The sequence below is a fragment of the Drosophila innubila genome, chromosome X (genome assembly GCF_004354385.1).
Source record: "Drosophila innubila isolate TH190305 chromosome X, UK_Dinn_1.0, whole genome shotgun sequence".
Lineage (NCBI taxonomy): Eukaryota > Metazoa > Arthropoda > Insecta > Diptera > Drosophilidae > Drosophila > Drosophila innubila.
In genome coordinates, this window is record NC_047626.1 from 10,139,845 (window position 1) to 10,161,216 (window position 21,372).

Below are 21,372 nucleotides of genomic sequence, written 5' to 3' on the forward strand. Positions count from 1 at the left end.
TCGCCTATCGCTATCGCTATCTATGCCGTGTGATATTCTTCTTTTGGGCTAGGAGGAGACAACTGCAAATGCCGTTTGTTGCTTCTGCTTCTGTTTCGGTTTTGGTTTCTGCTTCTTTGCTTCGCTTTGCTTTGCACGTCTCAGCCTGACTTGAGATTGCCTTTTAGCGTCTTGTTCGTCGTCGTCTCGTCTTGCGTTGCTTGTTTCAAACAAGTTTTCTTTTTTGGTTCTTCTTCTTATGCTGCTGCGCTGTTGTTGTTGCTGCCTCGTTTTAGTTTTATACTGCGGGATTTTTGTTTGGCTTGAATTTCGCCAAATATGTTAGAACCTATTGCTTCTAACAACTCTTTTTTTTTGTTTTTGTTTTTTTTTGCTTGATTTTGTTGTTTATATAAAATTTTAAAATTTGTTGTGCACAGGTGCACACACCGATAGGAAAATACAAACAAACACACGGAAAATTTAACAACACCAAAACACTTGACTCACTATTGCTCAGGTTTTTAGCCGCTTCTCACACATCTCGCTCCGGTTCGGTTCGGTTCGATTCTTGACGTTGCTTGCCCGACCTACTATTATCTATTATCTATGAACATCCTATGAGAGCATTTGCGCTGCCAAGCAGGAGGAATCCGAATACATTGTATACATATATGTACATATATTGAGTGAATCTCGGACAGTCACTTAACAAATTGCACGATGTTTTATCGAGTTTGCAAATTTCTTATTCACACTCATGCTTACTAAACACACACACGCACGCAGGCAGGCAGGCTGGCACGCACACACACACACAAATATATAACCAAATATATTATTCGTGCAATGAACTTGCCCAATTACAATATCAGTTGCGTTAGCTCTTCATGTACTTTCAATTTCATTCGTATTAATATTGATAGTTTGATTTTCTATCCACAAAATATCTTTAATTTCAACGATTTCGCTCGCACTTGTGTGTGGAAATTACAGTCTCTGTATATGTGAATTTTATCTCTGCAATGCTGTGGTTCTTGTTAAACTGCCAGTCACACCGATGCGTTGGCGATGGCACGCACAAGAAGAAGAGCTAAAAGCATTGACCAATCGATAAACAGTGTGGCATTTCTATATCGAACAGCTGTTTAATTTTCAATGTCTTAATATCACAATTTTTAGTAACTTTGCTGCAAGTCATGACTGTTAATTTATGAATTGACGTAAATTGCCTTTGCATTGCACACTGGCCAGATGTCATTGATAAATACAAGTACCTGCAGCATCGATAATAAATGTATCGAACGCGCCTATCGGAATTTGCACCCACATATAATAGAAAGAAAAAAAAACAAAACAAAATACCCAACTTACAACCGTCTTGACAAGCAACTTAGATTCGCATTCATTTTTAAATCATTTATTACTACATTATCAGATGTATTATATATATTTAATAATTAGCGCATTATCATTTGTCGTTCATACATCAGCAGATATTACAGATATAACTGCATGCATAACAAAATAAAATAACGCAGCATAGAAATCCAGCCGTACAAATTTGGCGCCTTATAGACGGCGACCACGACGACCGCCCTTCCTGCGGGTAGAGTCGGATGGGATAGGAGTAACATCCTCAATGCGACCAATCTTCATTGATGAACGAGCCAAAGCACGCAGCGCCGATTGGGCGCCGGGTCCGGGTGTCTTAGTCTTGTTGCCACCAGTTGCACGCAATTTAATATGGAGCGCAGTGATGCCAAGGGTCTTGCACCTCTCAGCGACATCCTAAAAGCAAAATTGAATTTAGATTAACTGCATCAATCATTCGAATTATAATGCACTCTTCTTATACATACCTGGGCAGCCAACATAGCGGCGTAGGGGGAAGCCTCATCACGATCGGCCTTCACCTTCATGCCGCCGGTGACGCGAGCGATGGTCTCGCGTCCAGACAAGTCGGTGACATGCACGAACGTGTCGTTGAAGCTGGCATAGATGTGGGCAACGCCAAAAACGTTCTCGCCATCGCGCACCTGAGGACCCAACTGGACCTGCACTTCCTCCTTTTGCACTTTAGCCTTTCTGGGGGCCATTTTGCTTCAGCTGTTCTTCAACTGTTGGAAAAGTCAAGAATTAAACTATCGTTTAGTTTCGTTTCATTCATGTCGAAGACAAAACATTTCCGCGCACAAACAAAAACAACAACAAAAAAATAACAAAAAAATAATTCATCAACATCTGCGCCATTTTTGCACATCTTCAATATTCGATTCATTCTGTTGATTGTCAATTATATGCAGCACTTGTTTTATGTTTGCGTTTACTACAAAATTTCTTAAAATAGTCATATTTTTACGAAAAAATTGCAAGAGAAAATCGCGAAACGAACCAATTGTGTGAACCGGATATCAAAAAAGAAAGCAACACTGATAGGGATGCAACAAGCCATCGATACGCGTAACTGCTATCGATACTTCCCATGCGATACACATATCGATGAAATATCGTATTTAAACTATTGTATTTTTAAATGTAGATTTTTATTTCAAATAGTTATTTATAATTAATATTACAATTAAACAGAAAAATAAGTACTTTCAGTAAAATGATTATCCAATAATCTATAAGCGCTTTCTTAGTTTTAATGGACGGATGGACGAACCTATTTGCGGTGGTAAAATGGAAGAGCGCGCAGCAGATTGGATTCGATTCTCGAATGAATCGTATGTGTCATCGGTTTCGAAGCCATCATTCTCCTCGTCCTCGTCCGATGGTCCTCTAATGCGAATCTCTGGTACCGGAGCCTTGCTGCGCGCCTTCTTGGCCGAGTGGAGACCCATGCTGCGTCTTCCCACACCTGAACTGCGACGCATTGTGTCCGCCAGTACGCGCACCTTCTTCATCGGAGACTTGCCCGCTGCCTTGGGCTGGACGGGCTGCAGGCGGTGACTTGGCTTTCGTACGGTCGGAGATGCTTTCAATGCCGACAGCGTCTTCATTAGATTTCGCTTAGCATGCGGAGTCTCTGGTTTGTGACTGTCACCATTTTGTAGCTTCCTCTTGTGCAGATTTCCTGTGCTCTTGGCCGTTGAACTTGTCATGGCAGCCAGCTGCCAATTGGACGGAGTTCTCCGCAACGACATCGTTGAAGCCGACATTGCGGATGCGTTTCTTAGCGACAAAGGCGTACGGGGAGCAGTTGCACCAGCACCAGGTGGCAACATCTTGCCGTTGCCGGATGGAGCATGCTTGCGGGCAGAGCTCTGCTGCTCCTTGGCCTGACGCAGACGCACCCAGTCGCTGGCCATGTGCTCCAAGATGTTCTCGCCATGTACCAGAAATGGCGAACGAGTGCGCAACACATACGCTTGCACCAGCTCCGTGATCTGTTGCTCAATTTTTGGCAGCTTGCTGCCGATCGCCTTCCGTTCGCGTTCCTCCTTCAGTAGCTGACCACCGCGATTGTTGAATCGATTGGGTTCGTTGGCCTTCGCCTCCAAGGCCTCCATGCGTGCCCAGAACTCAGCCCGACTGGCGAACAACTCGAATATCTCCTTGTTGTTATTGTAGTACATCTTCAGATCATCCAGCTCCAGTTCGTGCAACTCCAACAGATCCTCGTTGTAGCAATCGTTGTAATAGTTGGAGAACCGCTTGCGCTCCTGCTCCGACTTGAGTGTCAAGTCCCACCACTTGCTGATCTCCAGCCGCAACCGCTCAATGAACGTCTTGAGGTTCTGGCTACGCAACTGCTGACAGCGCTGCAGCTCCTCATGGAGCACATCGTAAGTGCGCTGCGTATACGCCGTAGCTTCACGCACACGCCGCATGCCAAACTCATCCGTCTCTTGAAGGCGATCCCACAGCACATGAATCTTCTGCCTCATATCATCAATGCGTTCATGCAGCTCCACAACCTGCGCCCGAAACTCCTGTTGCATGAAACGCAGACACTCAAAGATATCCGGAGTCAGACACTGATTCGCCGGACTCAGCAACTGCTCGTCTGCAGCTGTCTGTGGTATCAACTCCAGCACCTTCATGTCCTGCTTGATCTGACTGCGCAACTGGGACAGCTCCTCCATGCGACGTGTCCGCTCTGCCCGCAAACGCGTCAGGTGCTCCGAAAAGGCAATCATCTCCTGCGGCTTGGGCAGCGGATCGGCCAACAGAGGCAGCGGCAACTCGCCCAGCTCATCACACAACTGCTTCTGCTGCAGCAGCAACTCACAGATCTCAGCACGACGCTGACGCAGCTCCTCACGCAGATGCTCGATACTGTCGTCCAGTCGTTGTTGCCAGACAGTCAGTGGCATGTCCTCTGGCATCTCTCCAATATCCTCCACACTCTTGTGCAGCAGTCGTCTCACCTCTGAGGCCTCCTCTCGCAGTGCACGAATCCCATCCCTAATCAGCCTCTCCTTCATATCCGATTCTGTCAACAAGTCTGTGTAAAAGTTGCGCACGCGCTCCTTCAACTTGTGCATCAACTCCTCGCAATATTCGGAGTCGAACATATGCGACCACTTAATGTACAGCTTATCAAAGTGCTCACTGGTCGTCGCCAATATTGCTGACTTTGTGATGAAATCCATGGTCACGTTTGTATTTTATGTTGGTCTTATAATCTTATTCTTTTTATTTCAAAACACAATCAAAATGACGCCAACATGAATTGAACATACGGTAAATTCAAAACACATCTTAGTGCTGCCACCTTTTTCAAAAAACAGGCTCTGTTATGTGAGGAGCATTTACATTCACTGTGAAAGATGGCAGCGGTTAACAGAGCGTTTGGGCATACGGTTGACACTTTATAAAAATACCATTAGGGGTGTTCCAGCAATGTTAACCTACCGAAAATGTATCTAGAAAACCTCTGTATGATCCACTTTTTGTTACGTTTTTGTACTAAATAAGAGATTTTTTTATTTCAATTTCATATCATATATATATAGCCTTTCTCTTATTTATGAAAAAGAAAAAATTTAATATTTTAAGATTTTTTATATGCATGTACTCCACGTTGAATGTTTTTTCTCGGACGTTGCTCACGCTATTTACACTGTGTCTCTTTGTGAATGGCGCACAATTCAAATGTGAACTTCATTTAGCAATAAAAAAATATATTTAAAGGAAATTTAAAATTCGATATCAAATAAAATGAAGGTGTTGATTTTATTGATGGTTTGAAGCTCGTCACACTTTGGGGGAAGAAGTTTACTATCGTTTCCTTAATGCATAACATAGATAAGAGGGAGATGGCAAGTATATTTTCTGTTTTCTTTCTTTTATTATATGATTTTATTTGATTTAATTTTAACAAGTATTTGTATAATATGATTATAATTACACGACAAAACAATTAGACGCGTAGTGAGGATGTTTATGTTGTGATCACTTTGAAACAAGCATACAGAATACATTAGGATTGTGGAGCAAATTGTACAAGAGCTTTAATGCGACGCATTAAAGATGTATTAAAGTTTTTGCACTTTATTGAATATCCTTCACTGGCAGTGATCAATTGTGTGCAGAATGTTTCATTGAATGTCGATATGATCATTTGCTTTAGCTGCGTTATTTCATCCTGTGAGGCGTTCAGTACGGACATATTCTCGGGATCTGACAAGTTAAAAGAATATAAAAATCATGAATTATAATACAAACAAACAATATCATTAACAAATGATAATTTACCTAGCGAGGATTCGTTAATGGAATTACGATTTTCCTGGGAATAAATGACTGCATTACGAAAATAGAAATCCAAATGTATCCAGAGCAAATATAAATTCTGTTCAGCTATAAATACGGACAGCATAAGTTCGCTGCGTTTCTCATTGTGACGTTGACTCAATTCCAGATAATTTTGTTTGCCTGCAAAGAAGAAAAAAATATTAAAAAATTGTATAAGCCAGGGAATAACACCGTAACCGGTATCGGAACTGTAACCGTTAACCGAAAATAACCGTTTCATTTTTAGTACCGGAGCTGAAACCGTAACTGAAATTAATTCTCTTTGTGGTAAAGTTGCTAGGTCAACGAGTTGACAATCTTCCAACTGTCATAACTTGAAGAAAACTGAGCCGATTTTCAATCGGAATAACTTTTGATTATGATTCGGTCTCTTAATTCAGACTGTATTTAAACTTTTGCATTTAGAAAATTTTATTATTATTCGACCATCATAGCCATGGTTCCACGTTAATTTATTTTTCATTTTATTAAATACGTTCAAAAAATTTTGTTCCTCTGGATCTAGATCTAGATATTTACTTCGATGTCATAATTATTATAAAACGACACCTTATCATTTTAAAATGTTTCAAAATTGATTTGGTGTATCGGTACTGAAACCGAAACCGAAAGAAGAACATTTTACCGAAATAGTTGTTTCGGAGCGTACGGGAACCGAAACCGTAGCCTTTATTGGTTTCGGTTTGATTCTTTGGTATAAACTATAATTGAAATTGATATACGTACCGCTGGGTCCAAATGTTATATTGGGCAGTGAGGCACGCTGCTGGACAAGATTGTCGGCAATGGATTTCTGTGACAAATAATAAGCAATTGAGCCCTTCAATTGATTCAATATGGTCTGCATGACGACCGTCAGTTTCTTGCTATCTGTGCTGCCAGAGCTGTCAAAGATTGTGATTGTGTGGTTAGTATATTGTTTGGATTGCATTAAGATCATACTTACAGTGGTCTCACATCGCTCACCATGGTGGTGAGCAAATATTTGGAGCTCATGCCGTCCTTGACACTGCTGGTAACTGCATTGCGGCAATAGATTGATAAATTTGATGCAATATCCAAAAAGTATTTAACATGTTGACTCTTCTCATCCTCGGTTAGATCCGGCAGATTGGGATGCGGACGCTCCTGATGCAGCATGCGTCGAATGGTTGCCTCGTTGACCGTAAAACGTCCAAAGACCACAATCATCAGTTGTTGCAAACGGCTCAAACGATTGCTCATATCGAGATCGTTGTTTTGCAACAAATCATTCTGCAGTTCAACCACATCGTGCGTTGTGGTGCGGGCAAATAAATTGGTTATTGCCGCCAATTGTTGCAGATGCCCCAAATTCATAAATGGCGTTGCCGCACGCAATATGCTCTCAATCATATCAATGTGTGATATCATGAAATTCAGCACTTGCAACGATGCCGAATTGTTGCGTGATCCAAGCGTATCAATCAGACTGTTGCACAGTGACAATGCCGGCAATAAGATGGAACGGAAACGTGCATCGATGGCGGGCAGAAAATCATCGGGCTCATGACGCTCCAGCTCACTAGCCTTCAGATCCGGTTGCATATCATAGATCCGCATATTGGACAGCACACCCAATGCCTTGGCGCCGAGCACCAGACTGGCGCCCACATAAGTCTGTGACATTTGGCAAAGGAATGCCATGTAGGATTCGTAAACGAAAAGCGGTCGCAGACTATTCGGCGTCGGTTTCAGCACATCCCGCAGCATCTCATTCAATTTGGCCAGACTCTCCAGCATCAGATTGAGATATCCACGCGTTGTCACAATATCACACAGTGTGCTTATCGCACGCATCTCCGAAATAACGTCCAGGCAACACAGTGCCAGCATGCTGCACACATCGTGACCGGTGATGGCATCCTGACAGATCGTATCTATCAATTTCTCTCCAATTCCGCTTATTATCTCTGCTGCCATTTCCTTTTGATGCGTCTCCTCAGACAACGCCGGCTGCAGATTCCCATAAGTCTTGTAGTTCTCCGAGCGTGCTAAAAATCTGCAATAATCGAATGATAAGTCCTTTAGGAATGTCTAATTATCATATAAAAATATTAATTTCAGTTATTTAGCTGCTAGCTGCTAGTTATTTTTTTTTTGTTATTTAGTGAAAAGAGATGGGAAATTTTTAAAATTCATAATTAAGTTTATAGAATAGATAAGAAATTATCAAATGAGAAATTTTAAAAGTTAGGTATCTCTATCTCTTATAGTCTCTAAGATGGAGCCGCTCACACGGTCGGACAGACAGACAGAAGGACAGACACACATTGCTATATCGACTCGGCTGTTGATGCTGATCAATAATGTATATATATTTAGGAATATAAAAACGTTTCAGATATTTGAATTTTGTACTCACGTTTCGTTGTATTCGATTTGCTCCTCGCTGCGCAGACGTTTCACAATACGCAGACAGTTGAGGAGGGCCGCATAGAGATTGATGCTCATCTTCTGTGACTTGACCTCGCTGGTCATGATCCAATCGATCAGACGCTTGAGAATGAATCTCAAATTGCTGCTGTTGCATTCGCTGCTGTTGATATTGCCAATGCTCTTTTGTGTGGCATTCTTTTGGCTCGAATCTGTGGTATTTGGCATATCGCTGAGACAGACGACACTGCCGTGCTCCTCGAGGGAACGTTGATCCTCCAGCTGATAGTAGCAGCAACGTAGATTGGCCAACAGATTGAGAACCGTTTCAGTTACTTGTATGGAGATTTTGATCAATGGTTGCGTTGGCTCCACCTTCATCAGGATCTTCTCAATGACATCAATCATATGCTGCTTACGCACACTAACGGGCAACAATGCATCCGGCATAATGCTAAACAGTATCTGGACAAGACGACACCAGGCGGTCATGAAACTATAGGTGGCATAGCGTTGCATGCGCACACAGTTCAATTGAATGGCATGCTGTAGTAATAATGTGATCTCATCAATGATCGCCTTGCGTTGACCACTGGCAATTGTGCTCTGCACATGACGCAGCTCATCATGGAGGATGTCATGGAGCTTATGGACATTTATCATGCCCGCACGTCCCACATTCGTTTTGGCCTCACAATCGACCAACAATTTGGCTATAAGCGGCTCGTCAAAGAACTCCAACGGTGGTTGGGTCAATGTTTGTGTCTCCAGCTTCAAGCAATCCAACAAACGATTCACATGCAATCCCAGCGATGTCTTTTGCAGCATTATACGTCCGGGTAGTATATCCACACCAAAATAGTTGACTGTGGGCGGTGTCAACAGATTGTTGCCCATTTCCTGTGGCATACAGTGTCCGTTGCGTTGCGTTTCCGAATTGACGGCCAACAAAATGTCGCACAAGAGATGAAAGCGTGTCGTCTGTCCATGTGTGGCCGCCAGCTTGATCTCAATGGAAACGCAATTCATTAAATGGCTCATGGCATGCAGCACATGATCCTCATTATGTTGACGGAATGGCATTGCGCTCAAGTGACGCACCAGAAAATCATTACAGGTCAAACGGAAGTAACGTAAAATTGGCTCCGATGTGCGACGATTGGCGCAGAGTCCATGGAACAGATGATAAATACGCTCCACAATATGGGCTGTGTGTTCGCAATATTCCTCCGAGTGACGTTGTTGCTAAAGACGGAGAAATAAGACTTAGTAAATATCAGATTGTAATTGTAGTTGATTGATACTCACCTCCAGATGACGTTCCAGCAGCAGCACAAGTGAATTCATGCAGGAACAGTTGACATCCAGGCCCAGTTGTTGCTTCTCATTGGCCATAAAGTCACGGATGACATCAATGCCCAACAGAAAGTAAACGAAATTGGGCAACTGTTGGCTAAGATTCAGTTCAAATAGATGAACAATTGCCTCCTTGATTTGCAGCTCAATGCGCTGCGGTTTACGATGCTCCAGTGCATCCAAATCCACTTGCATTTCCGACTCATTCATATTCAGATTGGCATCGATGGCAAAACCATATTGATCATGAGCAAATTGATCAATGAGTCCATAATCCTGTTGTGGACCACGACGCACTTCCATTTCCAGGCACTCGACAAAACGTTGACGTATCTCCATTTTCTCAGTGCTGCCCTGAGCGTACATATTTAGGATTTGTGTGATTACATCCGGTAGCATTGTGACCGCACTCAAGATCTTGATGGCAGCCAGAGTGTGACGTGGCAGCCAACTGTTGTAGGTGACAAATTTAATGATATTGATGACATAGTCGGGACAATGACTACGGGGATTCAAATCAAGGAGCATGCGATTGAGACCAGGCAACAATATCGAACAATTGGCGGTGGCATGTGCCTCAAAGAAGGCATTCTGCTTGGCCAGCGCCACCTCGAGCAGCAGGAGAGCATAGAGAGAGCATTCCTCAAGTAATTCCTTGCCATTGAATTGATTATAATCATCGAGACGTTCCCGTGCCTCTTCAATAATGCGCAACAGCAGACGCAACATGTCCGATTTAACCTGCAGCTGCAACATGATGTGATAGCCAGGATATGGATTCTCATCGCGCTTCTCCAGAAAGTCGGATGCCTTTGGGCGATAGCTGGCCAACAGGTAGTACAATAGTTTTAGACACTTGGCGCCAACTTCCCATTTCTCAGCCTGATCCTTGTAGGATCTATTATAAAACTTGAGCAATATGGAATCAACCACAAATTTCAAATATGGATCAAAGCCCGGTTTGCGTGGACCCGATCCCAGGCTACGTGGCATGTGTGTTGTCATCAGCGTATATAGAAGTTGGAGGATGCCACGACTCAACTTGTATGTCTCCAGTCGACTCTCGTTCTGATCAATTTCCTCCGCCAAACTAAATTCCGGATACGCTTTGGCCATTACCGGTATCGTGGGTATTATCTGTGATTCCTCCAAATGAAACCAAATGGTGCGTGCCGATTCCTTTGATTTACTGAGAGCAGCCAATGTAAAGAGTATCTCTCCCTTGAGCATTACGGGTGTCGAGCACGAGACAAGTCCGAGCAACACTTGTGGCGTCTGCCAATTAGCCTGCTCACAGATCATAATGCGGGAGATTTCATCATTGTCGGCCACAGCCTGCATTATGCCCATAACAGCTGCCATATGCTCCGTTTCCCTAGGCGTCATATTTCTGGGCATCGATCGACTGCGATAAATCGAATCGCCTGGATTATAAAGGCTCGTATCAAAGTCCGTTCGCATATTGCTATTAAGAAAAGGTTCAAGAATTATTAAAAATATGTATTTAGATAATAATAAACAGCTTAATTACGGCTGTACTCACTTGAAGTAATTGTTGAGTGCATTGAAGAAATGATCCCAGCTGACAGCATAAGATGCCGATAAATTCTGCGAATTCTTCAACAGATTAAAGGCGCAACGTGCCGCAAACTCGGTGCGTGTTAGTCCCGCAATCATTTTAAGATACGACTTGAACAGAGTCTGTGGTAACAGTTCACTGGCCAGACGTATAAACTTGAATAGGGAAATGGCGCGCGAAGTATTCTGTACTTGATTCGTGAATCCTCCATTGATTGCTGTGGTATCCGTGGGACCCCAATAATCGTTGCACAGTGTGATGGTGGCACGTTTATCGCCATAGAGTTTGGCCACGCACAGCATTAATAGCTCAAAGTTAACATCCAGATTGGGTGGCGGTTCCAGACCTTCATTCTGAAAGCTAATGACGGTGCGCGCTGTTTCATCCGCCCGTCCACGTAGTTCCGAGACTTTGGCATGCATAAAGTCTATGAAGTCCGTAATGAGCAGATGCAAGCGACGATAGATGAACTCGGTGCTGTAAATGTTAAACATTAGTTATAAACCGAGGTCGCAAATAATAGAATATATCAAATCAAATCAAATCAAACGCACCTGTAGACCACATTCTTCTCCAGCAACTGACGATAGAAGAATGAAAAGACATTGGCGGCGAGTGCCTCGTCAATCAGCTGCTCATCCCGATTGATAATGGCGCCAGCATTCGCTTGCAGCTCACTTGGAGCCTGTCTGAGGCTGGCCAATGTCAATCCGAAGCTATACTTGATAATGGCATCCAATTGTGGCGTCTGCCAAGCGCTCTGTGCATAGATGGCTTCATAGAAGCATTTGGCATACTCGGGATCACTTAAGATGGGCAATCGAGCCGTGTGTGGACTGTCGCAATCGGCAATGAGCAGCACCGATGTATCATACGCATACAAAAGTGCCATTAACAAAATTAGAGTAACATCATCCAGGCTGCCATTGGCATCGGTTGATTTCACATTGGCCAAATATTGGAGCAAACGTATGGCCATGTTCTTGGACAAGCCACGCTGGGCGGACCAATGGAACACGGCCATGGCCAATGCCTTGCGTGTGTCCTCATAGAGTGCCAGCACCTGGTTCTGATGCTTCTTCGAACCAAATGCGCGATTCTTTGTCAACAACTGAATCTGCAAGTGGAAAATATAAATTAGAGAGACAAATCTGTGGGGAAAGTGTATTTATCCACTTACCTCCTTTTGTATATCCATATCGCCGATTAATTCCAGCAGACGTCCAAGTATATTGGAATCGTCGACCAGATTCTGGGAATAGTTGTTAATCAACGCCGTTATCTCTCTGGGCAATTCAGTGCTCCAGGAAACGCCACTAACCGCCTGGAACATGTCGCGCAGTGTGCATGCAATTGCCTTGCGGCCATCATAGTAGAGCAAGACGGCGACCAGACCACGCGGCAGGCCGGGATGATGAATCTGTTGACGCTGTGCCGTGCAAAGCAGTTCCAAGGCAAATATCTCATCCAGATCAAACATGTCCGATATTATGATGGCCTCATCGATCAGATCCTGTGACAATTCCACTTTTCGTGTCTGTCCCGCCAGCATAATACCCTCGACCAACGCATTGCGCAGGTGTGCACGATTCTTCTCGCTCTTTGGCTGCGCAAGGCGTGAGGCGGGGGGGCAAATCAGGAGAGCGGAAGTATAGGTTATGTTGATGTTGTTTCATTTCTTGCACTTTTGTCTACTTACCGGATTGCGCAGAAAATTTGTAAAGTTCTGTTTGTACTTTTTGAGGCACAGCTCCAAATCGGAAACGACATCGTTGGAATTTGTAATCGTCAATTGAAATATATTATACAAACGCTTGTACGGCGTCCACATGTCCTCGATCACGCCTGCCATTTTAAGCAAATTGTACACGTTCAATTGTATAACATTAAATATTAAATGTCACTACGTACCTTCCATTTTGTAACACTTGATTTATTTCGACAATAAACGATTTGGACATATAAAACGCGGCAAAGTTCGTCAACGCCGCCTGTTGTTGGCTGCTCTTGCCGGCTTGCAAAACTTACAATACCGATACCGATAACGATAATTTTTGATGATGTTGTTATCGATGGTCATATTTTGTCGATATTGTCGTCCATCACTGATAAAAATTGCAAATTTAAAAAATAGCTGGTTATATCTATATCTCTGATACGCAGTGTTGCCAATTTAGCTTATTCCCCGCTAGATCTAGCGGAGTGCAATTGGCATTTGCGGGATTAATTTTCAAATAGCGGCTAGCGGGAATTATAGCTATTTTACAAGCAAAATGTAACTTGATCTATTTTTATGCATAACGATGCCACACTGAAATACTTTGTAGTATTTTTTCCATTGGAATGGCAAAATAAACATCTATAAATCAATAATAAACATTAATTTTAATCGTTTTTAACTATACTTCAGCTGCAGAAGACGATATGTTTTACGAACTTACGATCAATAAAAATAAATCAATAAAAATATCGTTTCACTACTCTAGCGTTTTTGTTAGATACCAACAAAATTTTCTAACCATCTCTAGCTTTTTACAAAGGCAAGTTTAGCTTTTTTATGACCCGAAGAGTTGGCAGCACTGATAGAACAGCTGATTGTGTCACCTCTAAGACCATGGTGTAAACAACAAAATATTATACATACAAACAAATATATATTTTTGTTTGCTATTGTTATTGTTGTTATCATAACAAGAACAAACGCAACGATGGCCAAATTAAGCGACACGAAAATACCAATAACAGACTTTCTGGAATCATACAGACGACAGCCGTGCCTATATAATTCAATGCTGGACACCTACAAAAATCGTGTGGCGCGCGAGGAGGCTTATGGGGCGATCATAAGGTCACTTAAAATACCGCATTTAACTGTTCTCGATATCAAGTTAAAGATCAAAAGTGTACGCACTGTTTACACCAAAGAATTGCGCATTCTAATGCGCGAAAAGGAATTGGGCAGATGCTATGAGCCCAAGTTGTTTTGGTTTAAGCGCGCCGATTCATTTCTTCGCTCCGTTTCGCTCTCCCACTGCAAACGCGTAAGCATAATCATTAATCAAGCTTATACGACAGCTAAACGTGATTAAATGAGAACCCTTTTGACTTTCAACATTTTGTATGCCCTGAGCCGAGGGTGGTATAATAAGTTTGTGTCAATTTATGTATAAGGCAGAAGCAGGAAAAGGAAAAAGAGAATAATAATTGGGCTTAACTATATTTGTATTTTGTAATAAATTTCAAAGCATTAAGTTTTTGTAGTTTAAACTGTATTAAAAAAATTTTAAGCCCGTTTTCATTTGCAGCAACTTAAGCTGTCGTATAAACTTGGTTAATAATTCTATGACATATATTATACAGAATATAATAATCACATGCACTTTCTTTAACAGCTCAAGAATAAGAATGGCGATGTCGAAAATACAAGTGTAACCATTAAAAAGGAGGCACCACAGAAAATACTGCTGACTGCAACAGCTGGACTGATTGAGGATGCCCTGCAGGAGCATCGGGAGCAGGAGGAGGAGGAGGACGATGAATCCGAGTCTGGTGAACGGTTGAACGACGATGTGGATGAGCATGGAAATAAGTTGCATGGCAGCACAGTCAGCCTAGCAACAAACACAAACAACAACAAACCGGAGCTCATTATTGATGATTCCTCAATATGCATTATGGAACAGCAGCAACAACAACAGCAGCAGCAACAGCAACAACAACAGGCGGTGCAACGTAAATTAAAATATATGCCGTACATGCATCAGTTGCAATCGCAACAACAGCAGCAACAACAACAGCGTCTATCAACTCCATTTACATCGCCATCGCCATCACAACAACTCGACTTATCCTCATCCTCCAATGCTGCTCTGTGTTTTACCACGCCCAATGGGGCAACAGTCAGTAACAACGATGATGATTTGATTATATTTGGCCAAAGCATTGCCTCCCAATTGCGCTCCATTCCGGATTCATATTCGCGATCCCTTGCCAAGCTCCGCATTCAGCAGGTACTGTTTGAGGCCGAGACGGGACAAAATAGCGAAGCAGTCAGTCCGCATCTGCATAGCTTCTAACACAGAAATAGGACCTAAGAGAGGTCACAGTCATACGTGTATATACATTACTTGTAAATAATTATTTATTTGGTAATATTTAAGATTTAACTTAATTTGTATAAATGTTATTCATATGTCATGTCTAATATTTAATAAATATGTCCCCTTTCAAAATGTAGGGGTTATTGTTAATTGTTTAATTTCTCAGCCATTTGATTTTAAACGATCGTTTTGCGCGGCGTCTTAAGACGAAGGGCTGCCACCCGGCCCAAAAGCTGGCACTCTGACAAAAGGTTGCCACCAAGCAAAATTTTCGGATAGGGCAAGGCGTACCATTTTAGTTAAACTGTCAAAAAGGCACCTAGTCGACTTTTTGACAAGGAGTCACAAGCTTACAAACTTTAATAAATTGTTTACCATTGTTTTTATCTAATTTCGAATTTTAAATTTATATCAAATTATTAATTTTTGTGAATTTTGCAATTTGCATTATCTAAAACTGAATTACAGCAACCAACGCAAAAATACTAACAGTATAAATACCCTATTAAACGGCAATATAATTATTGAATGGTCACACTTTTTCCTGGTTTTATTAAAAGTTTGTTGTAAAAAATAAACAAAAAGCGACAAGTACTGAAAATTCATATAGCATGGGAGTCACTGTGCTACAGCCTTATCCACTGCCCGAGGGCAAGTCTGGATCCCACATTATTGATCACCTGGCCAAGCGCCTTGTCTCACTGGGCGCCACACATGCCGGTCAGTTTCTGGTCGACTGCGAGACATTCATCTCGACGCCACAACACGGAACACCGACGCGGGCGGTTCACGTGCTGCACAACTCGGAGTATCCGGCATCCACGTTCTCCATCATTGACAATGGCACGGGGAAACAAGTGGCCCTAGTGGCCGACAGCATCTTTGATTTACTTATGCTCAAAATGACGTCCACTTTCACATCGAAGAAACAAACAAAGATTGAATCGCGTGGCGCTCGCTTTGAGTACGGCGATTTTGTGATTAAACTTGGCTCCGTTACCATGATGGAGCACTTCAAGGGCATACTAATTGAGATTGAGTACCGGCCATGTGTAATGCTCTCCTACTGCTGGGAAATGATACGGGAAATGCTACAGGGATTCCTGGGCATCAATGTGGCCAAGGAGTATCCCACCTATTTCACCACACAGACCATCATGAATGCGATGGGCCAACAACAATTGCATGCCAAACAGAACGATCTCTACGAGCCGATGGACACGGTTAAACAGTATTTGGAGCATTTCACCAACTATCGCAAACACGTGCAACTCCATGGCGCCATGGGAGGCACTCCCGGAGGATCTGTGGGACCCGTGCTCCTGCCCTCGACCGTCGGAATGGGGCGTGCTTGATGCGAGGTTAAGCTGGAGCCACCAGATACCACCTAGATAACAGATACTAGATACCGCCTCCAGCTACGAATTAAATACGAGTTACAAATCAACTGAGATTCAAATTTTTGTTTTATTTAATTTTTTTTATTATTTTATATGTATTTTTAACACAATAGTTGTATATAATATATATATTTAGATGTATAAATATACAGTATGTCAAGTAACTGTTTTAACAAAATCAAGTTTAGTTTTTTAAATATTTGAGTCTAGTGTATCTTGTTTATCTAATTTTTAACTATCATAAAACAAGAAAACAGTTTTAGTTTTTATTCTTATTTTTTTTGCAAAATAAAATATGCGAATTTTGTAATTTGTCAAAACAGTTACTTAACTTACTATATTTATGTATATATGTATGGTAGTATCTTATATAATTTGTGGATATCCAAGTTGCTCTCACACGGCAAAATTATTTGCTTAATAAAAAAAAAAATTTCAAAATTTTTCAAATATATTTTTACAAAAAGAAAATATACGAGTTAACAAAAAAAAAAGTTAAAAACTATAAACCAAAAGCCTTTTACTTTCCAACTGTTATACAAATGATAGAAAATAAATCATGGCATAATCGTAGAAATAGAAACAAATCGAAGCTTATATTATAAAAATGCGCATAAATATATATTTATTCAAAGTATGCGGACGAAAGGAAATATGTATATATATGCATAATAGTTTGCATCATATATTGTAATATTACATAAGCATAATTATGTTCTCACAATATGAAAAATATCATTTATACTTAATAATAAACTGTGTGTTGCAAAATTTATTCTTGCTTCAATTATAATAATAGTTAGTACGTGTTGTGGTAAATACAATAATAAATCGAGACCAAATTTAAACAAGCCGAAAAATTTTGTGATACATCAAAGCTTAAAAATTGTGTTTAACGAAAATGGAATTTCATTTATATTTTGTTTTTTGTATTTTATTTTGTTTTTAATATATATTTATGCTTTTGTAGTTATTGTTGTTGAAATTGTTAATTATAACACAATAATCGTAATATAATTTGCATCTGCATCTATTCCTTCTTCGTTTCGTTTCTCTTTTCCTTTTTGCATGGATCTCTTAAACTTAAGTGTATATCATAATAAATTGTAGTTTGCATGTTAAATGTCTAGTAATAACGGTGTCTGTGTGTGTGGGTGTGTATGTATGCTTGTGTATAACAGTTCCGTATAAGTAAATATGCTTGCAGTTGTTCTCTTCTACTGTCACTGCAATCCGCTCAATTTGCTCTCAGCAGCTTATAGAGCTCACTCTCTTTCTCTATGCATCATCATATGTGTAAGTGTGTGTGTGTTTGAGTTTAAATGTCTGTCTATGTATGCATGTGTGGGAGCATGTGTCTATTGCCGTTTTCTCATTTTCTTTCTTAACTGCTTTCTTTGTTTTTTTTGTCGTTGTTTTCTGCTGCTGGTGCTGCTTGTTTTTATTCTTCTTCTTTTTGTTGCTGATCTTGCCGCTGTTTTGCATTTTGCTTTTTGTTTTCCTTTTTTGTTTTTTTTTTTTTTACAAATATTTTAAAATAATTTTATGTTTATATGTAGATATATATGTATGTATGTATATGTATATATTATTCATATAGTTTAAACGGAGATCAATTTCCGATTGATTGTTGTTGTGTATTTGTTGTTTTGTTTGTTTGTTGGTTTAATTGTGTTTTGTTATCATCTTTCTCATCCTCTTCACACGTCTTTTCACTCATCCGATCTCGACATCATCATCGAAACAGCAACAACAACAATCCCCTTTTGACTCTCTTGTTCGCTTTTTTCCGTTAGTTTGTTGCTGTTGTTGCCGTTTTTGCTCCTTGGTGTTTGTTTTTGTTTTTGTGATAGTTGCTGTTGTTAATGTTTCTGTTGATGTAGTATTTTGTGGAGAGGCATCAATCAATCCTCAATCCTTAATCGCGCATGGGCAAAGTGGCCGGCTTAACGTGACCACCGTCGCCCTCCGAGACGAAACGCTTGCGACCACTGTGAAAGAGAAAGACAAAAAGAGAGAAATTAATAAGCATTGTCAACAAAAGTCAATAACAAATTTACAAGGGATCTCAACGATTAGGATTTAAAAAGTAATCATTTTTTCATAATTAAAAAAATATAAAATAAAATTGTCTCATCTATGTTGTGTGAAAATTTCAGCCTCCTAGGTCTTATGGTTTGGACTGTGCAATGATCATTTGGTGAGTCTGTCAGGACAAAAAGTTTTAAATCAATCATTTCCAATTTTAATTCAAGTATCATAAAATAATTTTATTATTTTTTCCTTTATTTTTTTAATGGAAAATAAATTTAAACACACAAAAAAAAAAAAAAAAACTCAGCTTATCTCAATCAAAAGTAGGTCATATTTTTGGTTTTTTTTTTTTTATTATAACAACAACTTAGTGTATAACAGAAGTGTAGGAAGAGCAATGAGCAGGGTTGCCATGCAGTTGTAATTTGAATACATGTCAAATGGTTAAACTTTTTCTCACATTTAAGTGCCTGTTATCTTTGGCATCAACATAAGAAAATCCTGAACGTGAAGTACTCAAATAGTATTTGGAGACATATAGCAAACAGTTCTACTATATGTATGTATGTAATCATAGATGATTATATTGAGTGCATTGCCATAAAATCAAATTGCATGCATTATGCAATGTCAAAAGCAAATAAAAATACCAGAACATTTACAAAAATACATTCTGCGAATTTGGCAAGCGACTTTAAAAACAAGCAAAATAACAAAATAAAATAAAATAGCAACAAAAACAAAGCCAAAAAAAAATTGTAATGCGTTTACACGAATTTGCAGCAGAGAGTTCATTCAACCGTTGACCCTTTTTCTCTGCCCCTCTCGATTTATCGTTCTCTTTTTCTCGCTCTCTCTGTCTCTCATCTTCTCAGACAAAAGCAAAAAGCTGCAGCAACAAAACAGCTGTGCGACAACAAAAACAAGTGCGAGAAGAGGAGGAGATGAAAAAGAAGGCGGTTTAAAACAGAAGTAGCAGAAGGAGGAGGGGTGAGGGGGTTAAAAGCAGAGTGCAATTCCAAAACTAGTTTTTTTTTGAAGCGTTTACACTGTACAACAAACAAGTCGCTGGTTAATCTCGAGTGCCAGGCCGGTATCGAATTTTAACCTACATCAACATCAAAGCTTTATTTGTGCACATGTATTTATGTATACACGTAAATAAACCAACTATAAAAAGCAAATGCAATTAGAGGTGGGTGCTTATGGGGGTTGGGGGGTCATCAAATGCGGGGGGTAAGGAGGAAATTCATTATTGTCGACGTTGCTGCAAGATAGTGCGACAGATTAAATAGCTAAGACAAAAAAAAAAAATAAAATACATATACAGACAAAGGGTTAATCCAATAGCATTTCGTATACCCTATTCAAATTACCAAATGTTTTAAAAATTATGCCAAAAGTCCCTAGTACCCGCTTTTTGAGTTAAAAATATTTGTATTTTAGTCCTTGGACGAAAATTATGTTTTGACTGTATGAAATTTTCCTGGTCCTGGTCCATTACATACCAATCTTGTCGAGATCGGAATTAAAACATTAAAGATATGCTTATAACAACATGCTAAAAAAAATAAAAAAAAAAATAAAATAAATATAAAAAAAAACATTTGTAACTTAAACAAAGGGGACTAGTAGTTGATTTTAGTTTCTAGATGAAAACATCTTATAATTGACTATAGATTAAGAATTTGGAATACCATTTTTCAGTTTTTTTTTGGACTTATAAATAAAATGCTGAATTTAGAAATAAGAATAAGTTGGGGATCATAGCAAGTTTTTTAATTTAACTTTAAACATAATCACTTTTGTCAAGTTTCTTTAAAGATTCACAAAAGAAAATTCATTTTTATGTCGAATATCATTATAAAAGTACAAAATAAAATCTCAGTCCCTCACTATTTATAGGGTATTTTAAGTGACGATGGCATCAGCCATATATACATATGTAAATATGAATGTAGGTACCCTGCAGAACTAAATGTCCCTTTGCTAAATTGTCTCTAACGTTGTCCATGATGTTGTTGTCATTTCTTGACGTTTTGTAGTTTTAAATTCTAAAATAAAAAAATTAAAAAGCGAAAAATACAATTTTTTTTCACTTAATGCTTAGGGATTGCTTGGCAGAGTTCCGCGAGGAGTCCCTAATTTTTTAAGTGAGGAAAGCCTTAGGGAATACCTAGGGAGGTTTACTCTGTCCTCGTTCCGCGGAACTCACAATGCTAAAGTCCACAACGTTTTTCATACAATGTTCACAAGGTTTTCCCTATCGATTAGCGACAAATCCACATGGATTCCACAACTTTTCCTTGAGGTCTGGAACTGTTGGGATGTGTTGTGCGTGTTAATGTGTGTGTGAATGTGTGTTTTGAAGTGAATGCTTCTGTTGCTGCAGTTGTTGTTGCTGTAAGTTTAGCTGGCATTGCAGTTGTTGTTGTTGTTGCTGTTGTTGTTGTTGTAACTGCATTTTGCATTCGCCTTGGCTGCGGCTGTTGCTCTTTGCCACTTAACATAGCTACAACAGCAATAACAATGTCTGTCTGTTAGTTGCTGCTGCTGGTGTTGTTGTTGTTTTGTGGGTGTGGCGAAGCAGGTCGATAGCAGCAACAGCAACAACAACAGCAACAACTTTAACGGCAACTGCAACTGCAGTCGCTTAGCCGCCATTTTTACCTTCTCCACGTTGCCCACGATCTTGAGCCACATGCAGGTTGTTGCACCACCACCGCCAGCACCACCCAGCACCACCCAACAAACAACAACAATA

General features: G+C 40.3%; 6 protein-coding genes across 8 annotated transcripts in view; 2 read left to right on the plus strand and 4 right to left on the minus strand.

Moving 5' to 3' along the window:
• Positions 1-123: 123 nt before the first annotated feature.
• The window catches only part of LOC117793548 (programmed cell death protein 4), a 30,351-nt gene continuing 9,102 nt past the window's right edge, over positions 124-21,372 (minus strand). For 2 of the 3 annotated variants that reach the window (XM_034633892.1, XM_034633894.1), the window contains exon 4: positions 18,244-18,565. In XM_034633892.1, coding sequence (XP_034489783.1) covers positions 18,493-18,565 — 73 coding nt within the window. In that variant the 3' untranslated portion in view covers positions 18,244-18,492. Of the gene's footprint in view, positions 389-18,243; positions 18,566-21,372 lie in introns of those variants that run through there. The other variant, XM_034633893.1, reaches the window with a different exon arrangement.
• LOC117793551 (40S ribosomal protein S14a) lies at positions 1,384-2,099 on the minus strand. Its single transcript, XM_034633897.1, has 2 exons — positions 1,842-2,099; positions 1,384-1,770 (listed from the first exon to the last, which is right to left on the minus strand). The coding sequence occupies exons 1-2, from the start codon at positions 2,076-2,078 to the stop codon at positions 1,552-1,554; spliced, it is 456 nt and encodes a 151-aa protein (XP_034489788.1). The 5' UTR covers positions 2,079-2,099; the 3' UTR covers positions 1,384-1,551.
• On the minus strand, positions 2,517-4,765 carry LOC117793547 (protein regulator of cytokinesis 1-like). The gene has a single exon (XM_034633890.1). The coding sequence runs from the start codon at positions 4,578-4,580 to the stop codon at positions 2,607-2,609; it is 1,974 nt and encodes a 657-aa protein (XP_034489781.1). The 5' UTR covers positions 4,581-4,765; the 3' UTR covers positions 2,517-2,606.
• On the minus strand, positions 5,259-13,111 carry LOC117793544 (nuclear pore complex protein Nup205). Its single transcript, XM_034633883.1, has 11 exons — positions 12,986-13,111; positions 12,774-12,919; positions 12,255-12,680; positions 11,629-12,191; positions 11,039-11,551; positions 9,448-10,960; positions 8,129-9,384; positions 6,692-7,765; positions 6,472-6,629; positions 5,686-5,865; positions 5,259-5,610 (listed from the first exon to the last, which is right to left on the minus strand). The coding sequence occupies exons 1-11, from the start codon at positions 12,990-12,992 to the stop codon at positions 5,411-5,413; spliced, it is 6,036 nt and encodes a 2,011-aa protein (XP_034489774.1). The 5' UTR covers positions 12,993-13,111; the 3' UTR covers positions 5,259-5,410.
• Positions 13,679-15,245, plus strand: LOC117793549 (serine/threonine-protein kinase pakD). Its single transcript, XM_034633895.1, has 2 exons — positions 13,679-14,115; positions 14,467-15,245. The coding sequence occupies exons 1-2, from the start codon at positions 13,783-13,785 to the stop codon at positions 15,148-15,150; spliced, it is 1,017 nt and encodes a 338-aa protein (XP_034489786.1). The 5' UTR covers positions 13,679-13,782; the 3' UTR covers positions 15,151-15,245.
• Positions 15,715-16,633, plus strand: LOC117793550 (mediator of RNA polymerase II transcription subunit 20). The gene has a single exon (XM_034633896.1). The coding sequence runs from the start codon at positions 15,786-15,788 to the stop codon at positions 16,527-16,529; it is 744 nt and encodes a 247-aa protein (XP_034489787.1). The 5' UTR covers positions 15,715-15,785; the 3' UTR covers positions 16,530-16,633.